Genomic DNA, 21,461 nt, shown 5'->3' with positions numbered 1-21,461 from the left:
TTAAAAACACCCCTCCCAAATTGCTCACGGGACATTAAAAGCGCATGCGTGTTGCTCTCCCAATTCCTACAAATTTTTCGTCATCCGCCATCTTATAATTTCCCCTTCTCAAGTCAACGTTTCTTTCCGGTAGATGTATTAATCCGCGCGTGATCCTGCATAATCGAAAAACTTACCTAGATATAATTGAGTAGCATTGTGTAAGAAGTTTTTGCATTACCGAACATTCATCAATTATGTGCTCATAACTTTATTATTATCGAAGAAAAATTATTTCCTGTGTGATTATTGAAGCGTTGTTTTTCTACTGTGTTATCGATGTGTATCGAACTACTTTTTATAGAGTAGGTGTGTGTGTATGGGTACAGCGGTTAAGGCCTCTGAGAGAAAATGAAATGTAAAATGGCAATGTTACGCTATGGGCCAGAAAAATAAATGTTTTGTGTGGTCCGTGAGTGAATAATCGTTGATTTATCGATAATAATGGAGGGACAAAGGTCGAGGAACGAGTCAGTTATTGCTCCAGGTAATAAACTAAACGTTGAAACTTGCTGACCGCGATTACTCGTACGAATGTGTAAACCATTGTAACGTTGAGCGTTGGTGTTTCTTTCAGAGTTGTATTTCCTAATCGCCAAGTTTCTTGATTCTGGACCGTGCCAGGAATCTGCCAAAGTGAGCATATCGTCCATATTTAAGGGGGATAAAATTTTGATCAATTAATTAACGATTATATTTTTATTTCTAGCTACTGAAACGTGAATTAGAACGAACTAAGGTGAGTCGATTGTTCACGTTGACGTTTTGCCGGGGGTCACTGTACACAGCCAGTGGCTCCACATGGTTTGCACGTGGTTTCTACTTGTCAAAACATAAGAATTGCAAGGTCGTCAACCTTGGTTATCGCTGGGATTGTCCGGACCCTATCAATCGATCCAATAGTGGGTGAAAAAAAATTTTCTTTTTCCTCTTATTTTTACAGATTTTACCGCAAAGAATCGACTGGGAAGGAAATTCACATAGTCAAACATTCGAGGAATTGGTAAATATCATGAATCGTTGTTACAAATATATGAAAACAAAAACGTAATATTCATATCATCTCGTACGCCATTGTTGCCTTGTCTCACATTCCGTTTTTACAACCTGTTCGGTTCGTACACCTAATTGTTAGAACTTTGTGACTTTATTACATTCCAAGTTCACCCGTTATTCGGTGCCCACCTCCCACACGAAAACGTCATTGAAAATAACGCTTTACCCCTATCTGACCGCCACCCCTTGTCCCTATATGTTTCCCTCTCTCTTTCTCCCCTACGCTTTACGCCTGGTGACGTAATCCTTCGTTTCCCCCTCTACGAAATGTTTTCATCGGCTCAACTTTTATCGGCCAATCACAAGCCTCCGACTGTATCGATGTGTTGCTGCTGATCAATGAATATAGTATATGAATGTGTAACTTACACAGCTATAATACGAATGTGTTTACACTCTACACACACGTGCGATTTTCTTGACTCACTTTTCGTCACATTGGCACTTTATTTATAGATTACTGGTATACAATTGTAATGCACTTATTTACAGACTTTTTGAACACAACAAGTTTTTATTCGTCTTACTAAGATTTTTAATTATATTCCACTAATTGAAAATAAAAGCTTTGGCGATGGAAAATATCTGTGGACCATCCCGAAATAATAATGTTTCATAATCATTTGTGTTGTCAAAACAAATGCCAGAAATTTATAGAACAAAGTACTCCGTAAAACTTGAACTAATGGAAACTATGTATCCTACAGGGACGTCAATATTCGCATATAGGTCCGCAACATTTACTTCAAATATGTGCTCGTATCGGTCCAGTACTCGAAAAAGAAGTGCCTCCATGTATACCAGGAGCTATATCCCTGCTTGGAGCAGGTCGTCAGTCCTTGCTCAGAACAAGAGAAGGTAGAGGCGCAGATCTAGAGGAGAAATTTTCATCTGAATCCATTGTTTATTCTGAATGATTACGACTCCTCTTTATATATTTTCAGATCTTGCGCGCCAAGTATTTGGGATTTTGGCTTATTCCATAAGACGAGGAGGCCAACCAATTATAGATACACCTGGACTTACAAGATGTTACAATATTGGTACATATTAACATGTTTTTCTCTTGGTGATGGTTACTTGTCGTCTTATATTTTATCTTGAAATATCATTTACCCCTCCACAGTTCGTGTACTACAAGGAAGAGAAAATTCAGGTCCACTAATTAGGCGTCAAGCATTGCCTACTAGATTTTATAGCAAAATGCAGCTGTACAGACATACACTCGGACATTTATCGGCAGTATATTGTGTACTCTATGATCGTACTGGCAAGTATATTATGACTGGAGCTGACGACTTGCTTGTTAAAGTATGGAGCGCAATAGATGGTCGGCTTCTCGCAACTTTTAGAGGTGCTTCTTCGGAAATAATGGACATTGCTGTTAATTTTAACAATACCCTTCTGGCTGCTGGGAGCTTGGACCGAATCTTGAGAGTTTGGTGCTTTCAGACAATGTCTCCAGTTAGTTGTGATATCTCTGATTACTTGAAATTTAGTTGAATTTAGACTTTCGAATTATTCAACTGATATATTCCAGGTTGCTGTGTTGTCAGGACATTCCGGTATGATAACATCCGTTAATTTCTGTCCCATATTATGTAACGGCGTGAATTATCTTGTATCTACAAGTACTGATGGTTCGGTGGCCTTTTGGCCTCATACTAAAAACGGCAATGAACGAGCTGTGTTTCAGTAAGTGAATATTTTACGATTGCTCTGATCAACATATCTTTAATATTAATACTCCCTACCATTGAAGAATTGCATTAAGACATTTTGACTTGATTAATAGATCAAAACCTATTCAGTATCATGAAAAAATGAGGCCTGGTCAAGCACAGATGATATGTGCGTCATTTAGTCCTGGTGGAGCCTTCATGGCAGCAGGATCTGCAGATCATAATGTGCGTGTATATGCTATGCTGGGGGATGAAGGTCCACGCAGAGTACTTGAAGTAGAGGCACACACGGATACAGTCGATAGTATTCAATGGGCTCATTACGGTCTTAGATTTATATCGGGATCAAAAGACGGCACAGCTAATGTTTGGCACTTTGAGCAACAACAATGGGTCAACCGACGGCTTCTTATGACAACCAAACTACCTGGGTAGGCTTAATCACCTGAATCGAAGTTGGGAACAGGAGATCGCTCACAATATGAGTTCATTCAATTTCAGTGGTGTCACATTTTTTATTTTTTTTTTTTATTGCAGAGAACCAGAGGTAGATGACGATACAAACAAGAAAGCTAAAGTAACAATGGTCAGTTGGGACGTCACCGATGAGTGGGTGATTACGGCAGTGAATGACAGTTCGCTAAAAGTATGGGATTCAAAGACTGGAGAGCTTAGGCAAGTCTTGAAAGGTCATCGTGATGAAGTGTTTGTATTGGAATCTCATCCATTGGATCCAAGAGTGTTATTAAGCGCTGGTCACGACGGACAGTTAATTATATGGGACATCTTGAGCACTGAGCCTGTGGCTACTTTCCAAAATTTCATTGAAGGTCAAGGTCATGGAGCAGTTTTTGATGCAAAATGGGCACCTGATGGAACGATGCTTGCAGCCACAGACTCTCATGGTCACCTCCTTCTTTACGGGTTTGGCTCAGGCGTTGAGAAACGAAAGATTGTTCCAAAAGAATTATTTTTCCATACGGATTATCGCCCACTTATCAGAGATTCGAATCATTATGTTTTGGACGAACAAACTCAAACAGCACCTCATTTAATGCCGCCACCATTCCTCGTTGACGTTGATGGTAATCCCTATCCCCCGGCATTACAGCGACTAGTCCCGGGTAGGGAAAATTGTAGAGGAGAACAATTAGTTCCCAACATAGCAGTTGGTGCTGGAGGTAAGATAATTTTTCAGGGCATAGATTATGGTTTCAGCACATCTTATCTAAAAAGAATTTTCATCGCATCTACAGGCATGCAGGAAGTTATCGAAGGTTTACCAGGATTCGAACCACGATCGAATATTGACAGGCTAATAGAAGCTCTTGCACAAAGACAAAATATTAATGCTGAGGGAGAAAATGTAGGGGAAGATGAAAATCAAGGTGAACCACCTCTTCGACATATGGCTAGTCCACGAGGTAGTAGATCTGGGTTGCGCCGAGCAGGTGATGTAGAAGGAGTACGGCAAAGCAGTGGAAACTGGCAGAGAGACAATACAACACCTTGGAATAAACCAATTCTTGCCAAACCAATCAGTGCTGGTGTTCTCAATACTCTTACCAAAACACTGTAAGTGTATCAAGCTACATTTTTGTATTTGGATTTTCATTTAGACTTATTGTTCCACAATAGCAACGCTTCAGCAGAGATGGAACTTGAGCATTGGAGACGCGAGATGAGACGTAGACCAGCAGCAACAAATCCTACGGAAGGATTGAGTGGAGTACGTGGTCCTTTGGGTAATCGTAGAAAAAATAGGGGTACCCGTCATGGCTACAGGACAAGAGCTGCCAGAGGAGAAGATCGAGAAGATGACGAATTCGAGGTACCTGGACGCAATTCTATCAGTCTTCTTTAGTATACCCGAGATTGGACATGTTATTCATAGTGAGGAAATATTATTTTGCTTTTCATCAGCAGAACCCAGACAATGTAGATGTCACAGGCAGTTCAGCAAGTAGTAATAGTAATGACTCATCAGCTCACGAAGAAGACATGTGCTCGGATACGTCTAGTTCTGAATCTAGTAGCGAATATTCTGATTGGATTGCTGATCATGGTGTGAATCTTGAGCCCCCAAAGCGGAGTAAAAGACGACCTGTTAAAAAACGATCTGTAACCCCGCCGAGTGAGTCTGATAGAAGACGTAGCCAACGACCTAGAAAGAAGGTGAAGAGTCATAATATCTTCAATAGAAAACAGTTGAAACTTTTTTTTCCGGTAAACGAATTTCGTTGCACATTTTTTTTTTTGCTTTTGTTCAGATAATACCAGTACCTAATGTAATCGGTGAGGTACCCGAAGCATTCCGACCACCGGAATGGCTTTCCGCTATAATTCCGCGTAAGGCACCCTACTATCCTCAGATGGGAGATGAAATAGTATATTTTCGTCAAGGTCACCAGTTTTATATCGATGCTGTTAGAAAGAAAAAAGTTTACGAGCTTAGTCCACGGTGTGAACCATGGTCAAAGATGAATATAAGGGTAAGTTCACACTCTGGTCTTAATATTCGCGTATTAAAAAGAGAAACTATTTACTTTAATAAATTAACATCTTATAGGCACAGGAGTTTGTGAAAGTAGTCGGTATAAAATACGAAATAAGACCTCCGCGACTATGCTGCTTAAAGTTGGCAGTGATGGACGAAGATGGTCGTCTGACTGGAGATAACTTTACGATCAAATATCACGATATGGCAGATGTTTTGGACTTTCTTGTACTCCGGCAAACTTTCGAAACCGCCTTAGCGCGCAGTTGGTACGAGGGTGATCGTTTCCGCTGTATGATTGACGATGGTTGGTGGATGGGACAAATCCAATCTATGGGACCGCTTGATGAAAGCTTCCCAGAATCTTTCTTCATGTGTTTTCGTGTCAGATGGGATAACGGTGAATTCGAACGTATGAGCCCTTGGGATCTTGAGCCCATCGATGAAGAAAGTAAGTTATTTATATGTAGTGGAAACTTGGAACTATTTTGATCCTTGTTTTGTCGATTACTTATTGATTTATGGCATATATTGCCTAGGACTTCCAGCAGAAATTGGAGGTGCGGTTCCCGTACTTGCCGAAGAGATTGAAGCAACGCTTTACCAACCTCATGCAGAAGAATGGCCAATGGGAGATAGGGAAGCAACCTGTCGTAGGATCATTCGAGGTCTTGATCAAGTAATGACGCTTGCCATTGCGGAGCCATTCGTTGCTCCCGTAGATTTGGATATTTATCCTGCCTATGCCTTCGTCGTTGAATATCCTATAGACTTGTCTACGATCAAAGCACGATTCGAGAATCATTTTTATCGGCGGATTACATCCGCTCAATTCGATGTGAGATACTTAGCGACGAATGCAGAACAATTCAATGAACCTCACAGCCAAATCGTCAAGCAAGCGAGGATAGTGACAGATTTGTGCCTGAGAATAATTAAGTAAGTTGAAATTTTTAGTCTAATTTTTATATCTTACGTAGTTGTCAGCTATCTAACTGTCACCTATTTTTGCTGTATTACAGAGACATGTCGGAAGTTGATGTCCCAGCTGTTTATCATCAGTTAGTTGATACTTATCAATCGTCCGATTCCGATGGGGATACAGTTGACAAAAATAAACCTTCCACTAGTGGTCAGCAACCTTCGTCTAGTAGAAATTTACGATCTCAAGAAACTATTCATGACTGGAAATTAGCCTGTAGGCAATTACTGGAGAGCCTATGGCAGTGTGAAGATTCTATACCGTTCAGGTAAAATTCTAGGCAATGGAATTTTGGTGGAAAAACAACTACCTCTAATTTCAACTAGTATTAAATATCTTGAATAACATTTTTAGAGAGCCAGTCGATAGGCTAGAGCATCCGGATTATTATCAAATAATTGACACTCCGATGGATTTACGTACTGTTAAAGAAGACCTGCTTGGCGGAAACTATGAAACCCCTCTAGAATTTTCCAAAGATATGAAGCTGATATTCACAAATAGTAAAAACTATAATACCAATAAACGTTCAAGGGTGAGTCTGCTATATCATTCGCAAGATTTTTATACTCTTCTCGTTTTGTCATTTTCACATTGTGGTAATTAGCCACTTACCAGAATGTACCTACAAACGTACGCTAGTGAATAACGACAACCTAACATTTTTAGTAGAGTATATTAATTGATTAAAACTTGGAAAATCCAAGTATTGGGCGTTACATGATATCTAGAAAAGTTATTTACTTGGCTAGCTCGTTAGTGTTTCATTCTGCTAAGTAATACTTGCAGTATTATCGATGCTAGCAGTTTAAATATTATATAATTGCATTGCTGCTTGACGTAGACACAGATTCTGGTAAGTCGCATTCATCTTTATGTACTCATTAGTGATGTAATTTTTGGTATACAAAAAAAATAACTGTATGTCGTATTGTCTCAGACTCATTCGACTAATTGAATTCTCCCAATAGTTTCCTCAAATTTTAAATTTTAAGTAAGAAACATTTGTTTTCATTTTATTCTATTCAACAGATATATTCAATGACAGTAAGATTGTCAGCTATGTTTGATGAGCACATGCGAAGAATTGTTTACAACTGGAAATCGGCTAGAAGACGCAATGAAATAAATAATGCAAACGCCAGAGGAAAGAGAAAGACTGGAACCCGTTTAACAAATGGAGCTGGTATGATTCAAATTTTTCGCATCTCTATACTATATCATCAACTATAGTTAAGAATATATTCTTAATTGCACTCATATCTACAGGCCCTTCAAGGGTACGGCCACCGACTAGTGCTGACGAAGAAGAGGAAGATGTAAATGTTGATAATATCGACGAAAGCGATAAAGAACACACACCAAAATCTAATAGATCATCTCAGAATGTAGACGGACCTGGTAAATGTCTTTGGTTTTTAAATTTTAAATTAGGTATTTCTACTTTTTGTTTGGTGCATTTTTTCATTGTGAATTATTATTTCTTCTGTTGCGTCAGGTCCTTCTCGGCTGGCTAATGGTCACAGTTCTCGTGGTGGCGGTGCATCACGTCCAAAGATTAGACTAAGGATTTCTAGAAAAACTCCAATGAAAAACAAACGTAACAGTGACAGCGATCAAAGTGATACAGAAGCATCGATAGAAAGTGAAAGTAGCGATAGTGCTCCAATGAGAAAAACTCGGGGGGCAAGAAGGACGGTGGGTAATAATGAGGCAAGTGATAGTGATTCAGGTGATAGTTATAAGCCAGGCGGTCGTGGTAAACAAACTCGAAAAAATAGAGCGAAGAATGGCAAGTCTAGTCGGCAGAATAAACCAAAACCAAAACCATTCGTAGTAGCGGATGATGAAGAAGACGATGATGAAGAAAATCAATTTTTCGAGCCCGGAAGTACAGAGGATGAAAGTGAGGCTGAAGAGGTTGTGAAGAGAAGTTCTAAGAGACAATTAAGAAAGATTCCACCTGCTCAAGAATCCAGCAGGCAGCAATTGAAAAATAATGTAGCTCAAGATGATGACGATGAAGATGAAGAAGAAAGTGATGATGAAAAAAGCAAAGCTGAGGAAAGTGACGATGACTCAGATCGTAAAGAAATTCGCCGACCATCAGTTGCTCAGCGTTTGGGCATTGTTGAGGAAAGTGATAGCGAAGATTCTGATACTCCATTCAAATCTTCTAGAACTAAAAGAAATGAACGAGTGTCTAGAGATTCTGATAGCCAAGATGCTATACCTCAATCACGTAGATCTGTAAAACGTCCTCGTTATAATGTAGATAGTGATGAAAGTAATTCTGTACCTGTGAGAAATCGCAGAAAAATCAAACGACGATATTATAACGAAGACAGCGACGAAAGTGTACCAGCGGAACCTGCCATTAGTATCAGTAGCAGAGGAAGAGTAAGAAAAATGACTGCACGAGCTAGGGCATTTCTTCTTGAGTCACCCTAGCGTTCATCGTACTCTAAGTAACAATAAAACAACTTGTCAACATATTGCAACCAAAAATTCAAAATAACAAACGCTCATACAAATTCAGTAAGTCACCTCTCAAATCCAGCATTCATAGTGAATTTTTATTACATTTGAGCAGAATAAGTTTTGTCGGATATATCTTGAACGATGCTTAGGACCCTCTTAACCCCCATAGGATGAGTGAGAAAAAATACATGGTACTAAATTAGAACTGAACATTTACAAAGCAGCATGAATATAAAATTACAATATCCGTCCAATGTTAACCAAGTTTATCAGTTTCGATCTACAAAATGACTTCTATACCACCAAGTTGACTACGTTCTGTCACAGGGATGAAGGAATGCTGGATCGACGATATAAAGGCAAGTCTTTTACATAAATATATTATGGGTGGCCCTACTTTATTAACACAGAAGGATAAAATCATGAAATACTAATGGAGGATCAGCAATTGGCATCAATAATAAGTATATTGAAGTATACCATATTCATATTGATTAGTATATCGTAATTTTCCAACTAGTTTGCATCAGAAGTATTAGTCTTTTATACATACTGTATGTTTCATCAATCGGTTCATTGTTTCACGTGAGCAGTGTAAATTATAATTAATAATTGATAATTAAGTGATTTCGATTTATTTTGTTATGTCGATCATGCAACTTGGTGATAAAAATATTTTAGAATTCAGTAATAAGTATACCGCTAGAATGAGCATTGATACTAATGAATTTTTTTTTAAATCTTCAAGTGCTTCACAGATCACTCAATCACAATCACCAATTTATTTAAATTTAAGGCTTAAAAACGACGCGGCATTTTCGGTTAAATTTAAGTATAACAAAATAAATTGTAAAAAATAACAATTTGTGACAATGCATTGGGTTTTTTATATATTCGTTTGGAGACCTCGTTTTTCTTTTTTTCACGGTAGATGAAAAAGAAATAAAGAAGACAAGAAATTATTGATCGACTGCATTAAGTTGAAAGTAATTGATTTTTCAGGTACTTATTTGTAAGACACATGTTGTAATATTTCTAGACCATAATAGAGAATAGTGGCAGTGCCTTTTTGTAAATGATAATTATTCTCCGATCATACTGCCTAAAAAAACTCAGTTTCTAAATAATATCAATTGCCAACGGTAATGGAAAAAAAAGAACAAAAGGAAAATAATGAATAATATGGTTACGCAATAATGAAATATAACTTGCATTGTTAACAATTATTTTTATTGTAATTTGTGTAATTCATTCGTTACCGGTACATTGGGTAGAAGAGGTTTGTTTTTCTTTACATTTTACTTTTGTATAAGGTGTGCAGCATTTGCGCGTCTATTTTTTTATTTCATATAACGTTATGCACCCTCTGCGCACTGATGATAATCGGAACATTTATCCGCAGATGATATGTTTTTGTCGCTCGTTTATCCCATTCACAACTATGGGTATTTTCATTTTTCATGATTCTCTATATTTTCAATTAACTTAAACAGATTCTTTCGTCGAGGATCTCAAAATAGAGATTCAATTACTTTTTGCGAAGATGGAAAAAAACTTAAATGTGAAATAACAGAGTAAGAAAAACTTAAAAAAAACCTTTGAAAATTGTAAGGTAAATTATTTATGAACTTTATTATTTGAATTATTTTCCTTATTCAATCTCTGCAAAAATGCTACTTTTTTCAAGTTTTTTACTCGTATTGTTGGTATATATAAAACCTGTATAAGTATGTATAGATCTATTCATATATTAAATGTATAAAAATTATAAAGTACATTTGAATCAACAAAAGTAACATATGGATTAAAATAAGAAAATAACGTTTGTGCACACAACTGCTGGAAGTCTTGACTGTCTCAAGCCATTGTGATATTAAGTTTAAGATTCTTCAATTAATAATGATGATGATAATAATATTAGTAATAATAATGATAATAATAATAATAATAATAATAATAATAATAAGGATAATGATAGTTATTTGTAATAATGGTAATAATTATATAAATATTGACGATTAGGTAACGATGGTTATTTTTTTAACAAGGTATTAATTACTACGAGCAGGGCATAATCATGTCGACTCGACGGATTGAACATTTTGACTGAGATTGCTATAATTTGGCGATGTATGTTCTACGATCTACTCGATTCATGGATTATGTTTTATAGTTTATACAATTAATTAACATATTTCCACAAGATGACCCTATTTAACTGTTGATTTAATGTAAAGGTTGCGTAATTAGTTGAATCGTTCAATCAACGATTTCGCTAAAGATACAAGTGAGTGATACGAATTTTAACAATGGTTCAAACTAAGACACGGTTTTTTTCTTCTCTTTGATATTGTGCGGGTTCTCTTTTTCACTCTCTCTCTACAATCTAAACGAGTTCGGCGTGCTCAGTTATGTACAGTGTAGTTGTTTGCGTCTCACCCGCTATCAATAAAACCGATGAAATGTATTTCCAAACAAGGTTTTCTTATTCAAACAATGTTCACCCTTTTACACTTTTCTTTTTTCTCTTAGTTTCTTGTGTCCTTTTTTCCATTACAATCATTTTACAATAATGAATTTATTGTTATTCGTTGATTCTCTTATCCGTTAAGAAGTACAGTAGCGACAATAATTTTTCATTTCAAAACTCAAAATTCGTAATGCTTGCGAGTAAATTGATAAGCATATTTTTTACGACTTTCAAATTTGGTTTTATTCGTGAGACGACAATGAAGTTTTTTTTTCTCTTCAACACGACGTTGAAGAAACAATTTCAAACGGCAAATTTGAAAGGTCGTGAAGTATAATTCTTTATTCCTTCTCGAAAATCTCCGTTTATTACCGAGCGATCAATCCATTACGATAGGAACAGGCTTTGTTAATTAAAATGAAAAATAGACGGTATTCTTTTCTTTTTATTATCGAATACAAAATGATTTCGAAAAAGTTTTAAGTTCGGAGAAGCTGTTGAAATTTTTCTCATTTCTGTGTTCTGTATGTGGTCTATTTTATTTATGGATTCTTTTTTTCATTTTTTTTTTTTGTATTCGAAATTCTGATTATAGATTGCATCTATCGCCTCAGGAAAAATATTCAATGGCAGTGAACAGAACAGTTATTTAAATACAGTCTACGCTCTACGGAGTATGCGGTTTGATACATTGCTTTTTTCATGCATTAGTAATGTAGTCATTATGTATATATTTATATATTTATAATATTTTTATACCTATTTTTATATATTTTAGCTACTAAGCATTAACAATTGATTTTTTTTTTCATTTTTATTTATTTTTCTTTTTCTCGTATTCATTTATATTTGTATGATAGGTCCGTGATATGATGAGCCAATATGTGTAGTTAATATTTTTTGCAGAGGGGTCGCCAAAGCCAAGCCGTAACAGTTTATTAATATAATTCAGCTATACAAATTGTATATCAAAACTTATAAAATACCCAAAACCACCGTGGCGGCCCCCATATCTGCCCCCTGCATCAACATAGTTTAACTATGATCCAATGTCTCTGATATGCGTTAGAGCCAGACTCGTTCTTGGTCGTCATTTACAATTAAATCTATGTATACTGTAGATATTTTAATATGTAGATGATTTCAAGCAAAAAATTACAGTCGTTTATTTTGATAACATAGTTTAGGTTTTTTTTATCGATTTTCGGTTCTTTTCTTTTTTAAATATCTTTGTTATTTAAATGCTGGCGGAGGAGCTCTTTGCCCGTTTGTTCTTGTGGAATCTTCTGTCATTACCGTTACTAACTCTTCAACAGCTTTGCCCAAATCTCCTGTAATTTGAGAAGAATAGAAATTTTAGTATTGAAAATCATCGATCGATACATCCTGACATTTAGATGACGAGTTAACGGTCAGAATTTTTTTTCTTGCATTACCTCTTACATACGTCCTGATGTTAGCATGAAAGCAGTTAAGCATTTGGTGTTAGGTAAATAGGTAGTTTGATTTAATGATTAGTTTTATTTTATATCCGTCGTTGCGACAAGAGTAAGACATGCATAATTCTGTTGAAAGCGTACCGACCTGCCATGTGCATAAGGTTTCCAACATTATGCGATATGCTGTGCGAATGTGGCGGGGGTGGTGGCCTCTCTAGACTTCCGGCTCTTCCTTCACCCCATCCTCCACCACCTACGCCCATAATACCCATTCACCAAATACCCTTGCGTAATATTATTAGCCCCCTAGCTATGCGAAACTATTCATCTAGTTGCGAAGTATTAGAAGCCAGAATAACTATGATGTTGTATAGGTTTTGAAAATTAACAATTGAACCAGTTGAAATTGAGTTATGCAACTCATATTTCGTTTCTAGAATCCCAAGCGACCCATGATGATGATGATGAAAAAGTTTTATTGAAACGAATCGATAACCAACCTGGAGAGTCGTGGTAATGCCCGTTCATTTTTGCTGGAGAATCAGTCGCCAGCTGCGAAGCAGTCACACTTCGGGTTTGAAGCGTACCAGTTTTTGAAGGCGATGATGCGTTCGGCTGAAATATGTGAGTAACGAACATTAATGACAACTCATCGTCAATGTCCGCGACCATACAACTATGGTCGAATAATAAATAATCGAAGTTTACCTCATCTAAAAGCTGCCTAAGCCTTTGAAGTTGGGCTTCTAATTGTCGATTGTGATCCTCGAGTATTTGCATACGTGCCTCCAGTCTACCTTTGTGCTGTCTTAATAATTTAGCTTCGGCGATCATGTCGCAATCAGGTTGCCTAGCGCCATGTCCATCCTCCGGAGTAGATCCAGGAGTCTGTTTCGATCGTAGTCTTTCATATTCCGCTTGTAGGGTTGCATTTTCTTCCTCTAAATCTCTGATCATAGCTTCCAATTCCTCTCTTTGGTCGGCGTCGATAGCTGCCATGACTTGAACAGGACTTCTTGGTACATTAACGTTATCGCCACCATTCAAACTCTGACAGTAGTGAGCTATTATTTGGTGCTCATCGTCGCTATCCGGTGTGGAATTACTTCTTGTGCGAGATAATTCTACCTCTGCCAAACGTGAGGCGTACATTTCTAATCTAGAATGCATATCTTGACTAAGGGTACTGTGCTGCGGTGATGGAGCTGGACTTTCCAAAGCGTCACCTTCCAAAACAGTCTGAACCGGGAGATAACCGACTCGTGGATGTTTTTTGAAATATCGTTTAGACTTGAATTTATTTCGCAATGCTCTAGTGAAATCTCTAACATCCTCGCCAGATGTTGTCTGTAAGATAAAAAATTTTAATTAGCTTTTTCTACATTTTTTTCTTAATTGAAAAGTGAAAAAAATGAAATAAGTTGTATACGTACAGCAGTGCAGTACTCTTGCATAGGGTGGGTCAGTTTGTGGTTCTTAGCTTTTCGACCAGAGAAGAAACAGTTTTGACACATATCAAAGTTGAAGCACTTCAGACAACGATATCTGAAAACAAATTGTAAATAACATCAGCAATCCGGTAATTTTTTCCCCGGTAAGAAATGGGATTCTTGTAACAATCACCTGAATCCAGTGATGGGATATTCTTTACAAATATTGCATTTCGCTTGATGTTTGGCAGTTTCTGCCGCTGAAAGTCTGTGGAGAACAGGTAACCAAACCATACTCTGTGGTTCTTGTTGAAGCCAACTCAAAAAGTGAACAGCTTCAATTTCGTTTTTATCCTTCCCTGCTTTTTCGAAGCAACTTCTTACACTGGGCTCAATATTTGATCCACCGAATGCCGCAACTTCGCCAAGTTGTCTGGGTACTTGAATACAGTCGTGAAGTAGTAATCCAAGTTTTCGTTGATCCACCAATCTATTTGGATCGGCGATTAATCGGAATAAATCTGAGATAAAAAGCAAATTTTTATTTCGTCATCTTCACTATATCGGAACATCGTTGATCTGAATTTCTCTTAACTCACATCTATATTTCTCCTCCAAATGTCCTTTGCAAAGTAAAACAAGGCCCACTTTGAAAGATAGTACCCGAATCTGTCCGGTCCGTTGACTGAAAATATTTAATCTCCATCAATTGGCCGTAAATAATTTGAATGCCAGTTGCCATTATGTATAAATTATTTCACCGGTGCAGAAAATAATAAACTTTCATTACACTTTCTAGTAACTATCATTTATAAAAGGTAAAATTTGATTTCTAGAAAGATCACAAAAAATCAATCTCTTCCATTCAAAATACATGCATTTCAATCAATTTATAGATTTATTAATAAGAAAAACTGTATACGTTTTTTACAATGGCAACTAGTAAATCGTACGTAAAAAATACGTGCATTTTTCTTTTCCCTTTTAATGTATAGATGTGAAAAAAATTTCTACTCATGCATCAGTAGTACGAAATTGCTTTTTATTTTATTTCGTTTATTTGCTTTTTTTTTGATTGATTTTTATTAAGAAAACTGAACACATCAATAGAGGTAGTTTAAGAGAAATATTCACCTATCATACCTATCATATACATTGAGGAGCCAATTGATGGCCAGATCTATGCATAACGGAACTGAAACTTGCGTGGGATTATCAGCCGCTATCAATTCGTATAGTGATGTAAGGACCGTAATCATATCGGGTATATCGATCAGCTTGTCATTTTGAGCTCGTAGACCGTGCGAATCGAACTGTTCAAGTGCAGCAGAGAGGCTTAGCATATCCACTGTAAAAAATAAAGGGAACGAAAAAAAAAACAATAGTTTATTAATGAAGATAGGAGGATCATCTTACAATTAGTTTGATTCTTGCAAATACTATGTATAATTCAATGAGAAAGAAAAATGAGGCTTCATCTCATGGGTAAAAAAATTGATTGCAGTAGGTATGTTGAAAAATAATTCTCACAGCATAATCGCTTCTGCACAGTGCGTAATTTCATTGCAGTTCTGTACGCGGAAAAACGGACTTCGTTTAGGTCGGCTAGCGACGACATCAGATCTATCATTTTCGGGTGATCCCAATGGGTCGTCTCTAGTTGATGGCTGTAATTTTGAATAATCGTTATTGTATCATTAGTTTTTGATTAGGCCAATTTTTGAGAATTTTATTGCTGGATTATACTATAAAGGGGTTAGTAAGAGAAAAAAGAAACTTACTTTATATAGTAAGGCACTTTGGCTGGCGTCAGTGCTCTTTCCCATGGTGGCTCAACGCTGCCCGCAAGGAAAGCCTGGCTACCTGGGGTGCTGCCATCCTTTCCGAATCCGTTCAAGAGCTTATATCGTTCGTCTACAGCTACTTGTAAAACTTTCCATCTGTTAACAGATTGAAAGTGTTTTATTGAAAGTTCATCAATGTTCGAAATAGCCCGATGATCATTGACGATAATAATCAATGCAATAAACTGCATCTCGAATTATTGGAAGTGTTAGAAAGAATAAATCGTCCAACAATTATGTATTCTATTGTTCTGTGTAGATGAGAGCTTATCATATATTCCTTTTTGTTTTTATGCAGTTTTGAATTTTACCTGACGTTGAGATCTTCTAGTTTAGCGAGTAAAGCGTGGGATACGATAACGCTGCTCGACGCAAATATGCTTGCTTGGTCATTCGTGTCTTCGATATTTCTTTGGATCGGACCGAGACGATCACCGAATTTTCGTAACTGTTCCAACATTTCTGTCGCCTCACTTGAATCTGTTGGGTTCTGCCAGCTTCCTTGAAGAGCCTCAGCCGCAGCCATTCTCGATGATAAATCCTCCAACGATTTTTGGAAGACACACATTTTCTGAAAAGGTGAATGAGTACTTTAAAATCGATATATTCGCGCGTGTTTATTCAAAATATATTGACAATTTGATTGAATCTGGGTGATCCAGTAGAAAAAGTAACTAACACCATGCTGACAATGGGGTATTTTTAAAGTCAAGCGTAAGACGCTTCACGAGCGTATCGTGACCTCAGACACATGATGAGCTTAAGCTAGGAATAAGTTCCATTGAAATATCCTAGATTGTTCACTTTTTAGATCGATAGATTGGCGATCACTCGATCGATCTCACAGATAAAATTATTTGGCCTACAAATTTAGATATTTGAGACCAAAATAGATAAGATGACCGTATGGATCAGTTTTATTTGCAGACCTGAGTATCAAGAATGATATCAATAGTGGTTGGACTTGTTCGCTTTATATTAATGACACAATAAACGCAATTCAGTTCAATTATCATTCTGCACCTCTATTTTCATCGTCTCAGTACTCATAAAATCAACGTCACTAATAAATTATTTAAATGCTCGCAGATGATTCGAAGGATTGTGAGGACCCATTGGCCTTATTCAGTCGCCGAACAGCGCCAGAAAATCGGAGAGGCTTCGAGGACAAAACACGAAGATGAGCATGGAAAAATGCCGATTTTGCGGGTCATGAACAAGATGCATGTGACTCATGAATGAGTTATAGTGTGACAAGCAATTGTGATTTTTTAGAACATTTACAAGAACTATTCTTTACCGCAAAATCAATTGATGTTTCAACAAATTGTTCATTGCAAAATTAAGGTGTGGATCAATCCACAATTTGCAATCAAGAAGCGTCAATATGTAAATTATATTTTCGACACATCAATAAATGGAGAAAACTTTTCAAATTGATAATTGATTTATTTGATCACTCCCCTATTCCAAAAATATGAAAAAAACATCTAGAGACGTCCAGTTAACATCGTCATATGCATGCGATCATTCAATCATGCTTTCACACAAACCGGAACTGATAATGTAGATCTCTAGAATGCCGGCCCTGAAAATTAAAAGTTTGCCGAAAAGTGGAGATTTGTATCAGGAGAACAGGAAACCCGAGGAGGTGGTCCGAAACTTGGTGCCTCATCATGTGCATGCATTCAATCCTTCATGATTATTCCTAGTCTGATAGAGAGAGCGACCAATTCTTTGCAGGACAAACTATATGCCTGCCCTGTGTATTTATTTATTCAATAAATCGTAGATTGAGAAGAAAAAGAATAATTTATAGCTTTAGAACAGCGTTTCCGAATTTCCTAATTTAGGCCAAAAAATTTTCCGAGTATCAGGAGAACAGGAAAACCGAGGAGGTATTCCAAAACCTGGTGCCTCATCATGTGCATGCGTTCCACCCTGTTTCTTTATTCCTAGTATGAAAGAGAGAGCAACTAATGCATTGCAGGACTGACTGCATGCATGCCTGTGTCTTCAATCGTTCAATCATGCTTTAAATCAGAGCCGGTAATGCAGATCTCTAGAATGCCGGCCCTAAAAATTGAAAGTTTGCCGAAAAGTAGAGATTTGTATCAGGAGAACAGGAAACCCGAGGAGGTGGTCCGAAACTTGGTGCCTCATCATGTGCATGCATTCAATCCTTCATGATTATTCCTAGTCTGATAGAGAGAGCGACCAATTCTTTGCAGGACTAACTATATGCCTGCCTGTGTATTTATTTATTCAATAAATCGTAGATAGAAGAAAAAGGGAATAATTTATAGCTTTAGAACAGCGTTTCCAAATTTCCTAATTTAAGCCAAAAAATTTTCCGAGTATCAGGAGAACAGGAAAACCGAGGAGGTATTCCAAAACCTGGGGCCTCATCATGTGCATGCGTTTCACCCTGTTTCTTTATTCCTAGTATAAAAGAGAGAGCAACTGATGCATTGCAGGACTGACTGCATGCATGCCTGTGTTTCCAATCGTTCAATCATGCTTTAAATCAGAGCCGGTAATGCAGATCTCTAGAATGCCGGCCCTGAAAATTGAAAGTTTGCCGAAAAGTAGAGATTTGTATCAGGAGAACAGGAAACCCGAGGAGGTGGTCCGAAACTTGGTGCCTCATCATGTGCATGCATTCAATCCTTCATGATTATTCCTAGTCTGATATAGAGAGCGACCAATTCTTTGCAGGACTAACTATATGCCTGCCTGTGTATTTATTTATTCAATAAATCGTAGATAGAAGAAAAAGGGAATAATTTATAGCTTTAGAACAGCGTTTCCAAATTTCCTAATTTAAGCCAAAAAATTTTCCGAGTATCAGGAGAACAGGAAAACCGAGGAGGTATTCCAAAACCTGGTGCCTCATCATGTGCATGCGTTTCACCCTGTTTCTTTATTCCTAGTATAGAAGAGAGAGCAACTGATGCATTGCAGGACTGACTGCATGCATGCCTGTGTCTTCAATCGTTCAATCATGCTTTAAATCAGAGCCGGTAATGCAGATCTCTAGAATGCCGGCCCTGAAAATTGAAAGTTTGCCGAAAAGTGGAGATTTGTATCAGGAGAACAGGAAACCCGAGGAGGTGGTCCGAAACTTGGTGCCTCATCATGTGCATGCATTCAATCCTTCATGATTATTCCTAGTATGATAGAGAGAGCGACCAATTCTTTGCAGGACTAACTATATGCCTGCCTGTGTATTTATTTATTCAATAAATCGTAGATAGAAGAAAAAGGGAATAATTTATAGCTTTAGAACAGCGTTTCCAAATTTCCTAATTTAAGCCAAAAAATTTTCCGAGTATCAGGAGAACAGGAAAACCGAGGAGGTATTCCAAAACCTGGTGCCTCATCATGTGCATGCGTTTCACCCTGTTTCTTTATTCCTAGTATAGAAGAGAGAGCAACTGATGCATTGCAGGACTGACTGCATGCATGCCTGTGTCTTCAATCGTTCAATCATGCTTTAAATCAGAGCCGGTAATGCAGATCTCTAGAATGCCGGCCCTGAAAATTGAAAGTTTGCCGAAAAGTGGAGATTTGTATCAGGAGAACAGGAAACCCGAGGAGGTGGTCCGAAACTTGGTGCCTCATCATGTGCATGCATTCAATCCTTCATGATTATTCCTAGTATGATAGAGAGAGCGACCAATTCTTTGCAGGACTAACTATATGCCTGCCTGTGTATTTATTTATTCAATAAATCGTAGATTGAGAAGGAAAAGAATAATTTATAGCTTTAGAACAGCGTTTCCAAATTTCCTAATTTAAGCCAAAAAATTTTCCGAGTATCAGGAGAACAGGAAAACCGAGGAGGTATTCCAAAACCTGGTGCCTCATCATGTGCATGCGTTTCACCCTGTTTCTTTATTCCTAGTATAGAAGAGAGAGCAACTGATGCATTGCAGGACTGACTGCATGCATGCCTGTGTCTTCAATCGTTCAATCATGCTTTAAATCAGAGCCGGTAATGCAGATCTCTAGAATGCCGGCCCTGAAAATTGAAAGTTTGCCGAAAAGTGGAGATTTGTATCAGGAGAACAGGAAACCCGAGGAGGTGGTCCGAAACTTGGTGCCTCATCATGTGCATGCATTCAATCCTTCATGATTATTCCTAGTATGATAGAGAGAGCGACCAATTCTTTGCAGGACTAACTATATGCCTGCCTGTGTATTTATTTATTCAATAAATCGTAGATTGAGAAGGAAAAAAATAATTTATAGCTTCAGAACAGCGTTTCCAAATTTCCTAATTTAAGCCAAAAAATTTTCCGAGTATCAGGAGAACAGGAAAACCGAGGAGGTATTCCAAAACCTGGTGCCTCATCATGTGCATGCGTTCCACCCTGTTTCTTTATTCCTAGTATGAAAGAGAGAGCCACTAATGCATTGTAGGACTGACTGCATGCATGCCTGTGTCTTCAATCGTTCAATCATGCTTTAAATCAGAGCCGGTAATGCAGATCTCTAGAATGCCGGCCCTGAAAATTGGAAGTTTGCCGAAAAGTAGAGATTTGTATCAGGAGAACAGGAAACCCGAGGAGGTGGTCCGAAACTTGGTGCCTCATCATGTGCATGCATTCAATCCTTCATGATTATTCCTAGTCTGATAGAGAGAGCGACCAATTCTTTGCAGGACTAACCATATGCCTGCCTGTGTATTTATTTATTCAATAAATCGTAGATAGAAGAAAAAGGGAATAATTTATAGCTTTAGAACAGCGTTTCCAAATTTCCTAATTTAAGCCAAAAAATTTTCCGAGTATCAGGAGAACAGGAAAACCGAGGAGGTATTCCAAAACCTGGTGCCTCATCATGTGCATGCGTCCCACCCTGTTTCTTTATTCCTAGTATGAAAGAGAGAGCAACTAATGCATTGCAGGACTGACTGCATGCATGCCTGTGTCTTCAATCGTTCAATCATGCTTTAAATCAGAGCCGGTAATGCAGATCTCTAGAATGCCGGCCCTAAAAATTGAAAGTTTGCCGAAAAGTAGAGATTTGTATCAGGAGAACAGGAAACCCGAGGAGGTGGTCCGAAACTTGGTGCCTCATCATGTGCATGCATTCAATCCTTCATGATTATTCCTAGTCTGATAGAGAGAGCGACCAATTCTTTGCAGGACTAACTATATGCCTGCCTGTGTATTTATTTATTCAATAAATCGTAGATAGAAGAAAAAGGGAATAATTTATAGCTTTAGAACAGCGTTTCCGAATTTCCTAATTTAAGCCAAAAAATTTTCCGAGTATCAGGAGAACAGGAAAACCGAGGAGGTATTCCAAAACCTGGTGCCTTATCATGTGCACGCATTCCACCCTGTTCCTGTATTCCTAGTATGAAAGAGAGAGCAACCAATGCATTGTTCGACTGACTGCATGCATGCCTGTGTCTTCAATCGTTCAATCATGCTTTAAATCAGAGACGGTAATGCAGATCTCTAGAATGCCGGCCCTGAAAATTGAAAGTTTGCCGAAAAGTGGAGATTTGTATCAGGAGAACAGGAAACC

General features: G+C 37.6%; 2 protein-coding genes across 10 annotated transcripts in view; one reads left to right on the top strand and one right to left on the bottom strand.

Moving 5' to 3' along the window:
- Positions 1–135: 135 nt before the first annotated feature.
- Positions 136–11,212, top strand: LOC105690504 (PH-interacting protein). 4 transcript variants are annotated; one of them, XM_020854966.2, is made up of 22 exons: positions 136–526; positions 617–675; positions 749–778; positions 983–1,042; positions 1,803–1,953; positions 2,040–2,138; positions 2,222–2,559; positions 2,636–2,790; positions 2,891–3,208; positions 3,315–3,958; positions 4,034–4,352; positions 4,416–4,608; positions 4,704–4,952; positions 5,048–5,269; positions 5,347–5,725; positions 5,814–6,213; positions 6,297–6,524; positions 6,611–6,791; positions 7,101–7,112; positions 7,289–7,442; positions 7,526–7,657; positions 7,755–11,212. In XM_020854966.2, exons 1-22 carry the CDS (start codon positions 484–486, stop codon positions 8,705–8,707), a joined length of 5,319 nt encoding a protein of 1,772 aa, XP_020710625.2. In that variant the 5' UTR covers positions 136–483; the 3' UTR covers positions 8,708–11,212. The 4 variants fall into 4 exon arrangements, with proteins under 4 accessions (XP_020710625.2, XP_020710624.2, XP_020710627.2 ...); XM_020854965.2 differs by having other exon boundaries at positions 4,701–4,952; XM_020854968.2 differs by lacking the exon at positions 7,101–7,112.
- Positions 9,946–21,461, bottom strand: part of LOC105690503 (dystrophin, isoforms A/C/F/G/H-like) — a 231,919-nt gene continuing 220,403 nt past the window's right edge. For 5 of the 6 annotated variants that reach the window (XM_048656447.1, XM_048656451.1, XM_048656450.1 and 2 more), the window contains 11 exons: positions 16,232–16,491; positions 15,858–16,016; positions 15,607–15,743; positions 15,211–15,424; positions 14,676–14,761; positions 14,270–14,597; positions 14,080–14,191; positions 13,355–13,993; positions 13,147–13,261; positions 12,792–12,899; positions 9,946–12,538 (listed from right to left, as the gene is read on the bottom strand). In XM_048656447.1, the coding sequence (XP_048512404.1) occupies positions 12,441–12,538; positions 12,792–12,899; positions 13,147–13,261; positions 13,355–13,993; positions 14,080–14,191; positions 14,270–14,597; positions 14,676–14,761; positions 15,211–15,424; positions 15,607–15,743; positions 15,858–16,016; positions 16,232–16,491 (2,256 nt within the window). In that variant the 3' untranslated portion in view covers positions 9,946–12,440. The remainder of the gene's footprint in view (positions 12,539–12,791; positions 12,900–13,146; positions 13,262–13,354; positions 13,994–14,079; positions 14,192–14,269; positions 14,598–14,675; positions 14,762–15,210; positions 15,425–15,606; positions 15,744–15,857; positions 16,017–16,231; positions 16,492–21,461) is intronic. The other variant, XM_020854955.2, reaches the window with a different exon arrangement.

The sequence above is a fragment of the Athalia rosae genome, chromosome 6 (assembly GCF_917208135.1).
Source record: "Athalia rosae chromosome 6, iyAthRosa1.1, whole genome shotgun sequence".
NCBI classification, from domain to species: domain Eukaryota; kingdom Metazoa; phylum Arthropoda; class Insecta; order Hymenoptera; family Athaliidae; genus Athalia; species Athalia rosae.
Note: the sequence above shows the minus strand (reverse complement) of the source record. Positions and strands in the feature narration are given on the sequence as shown.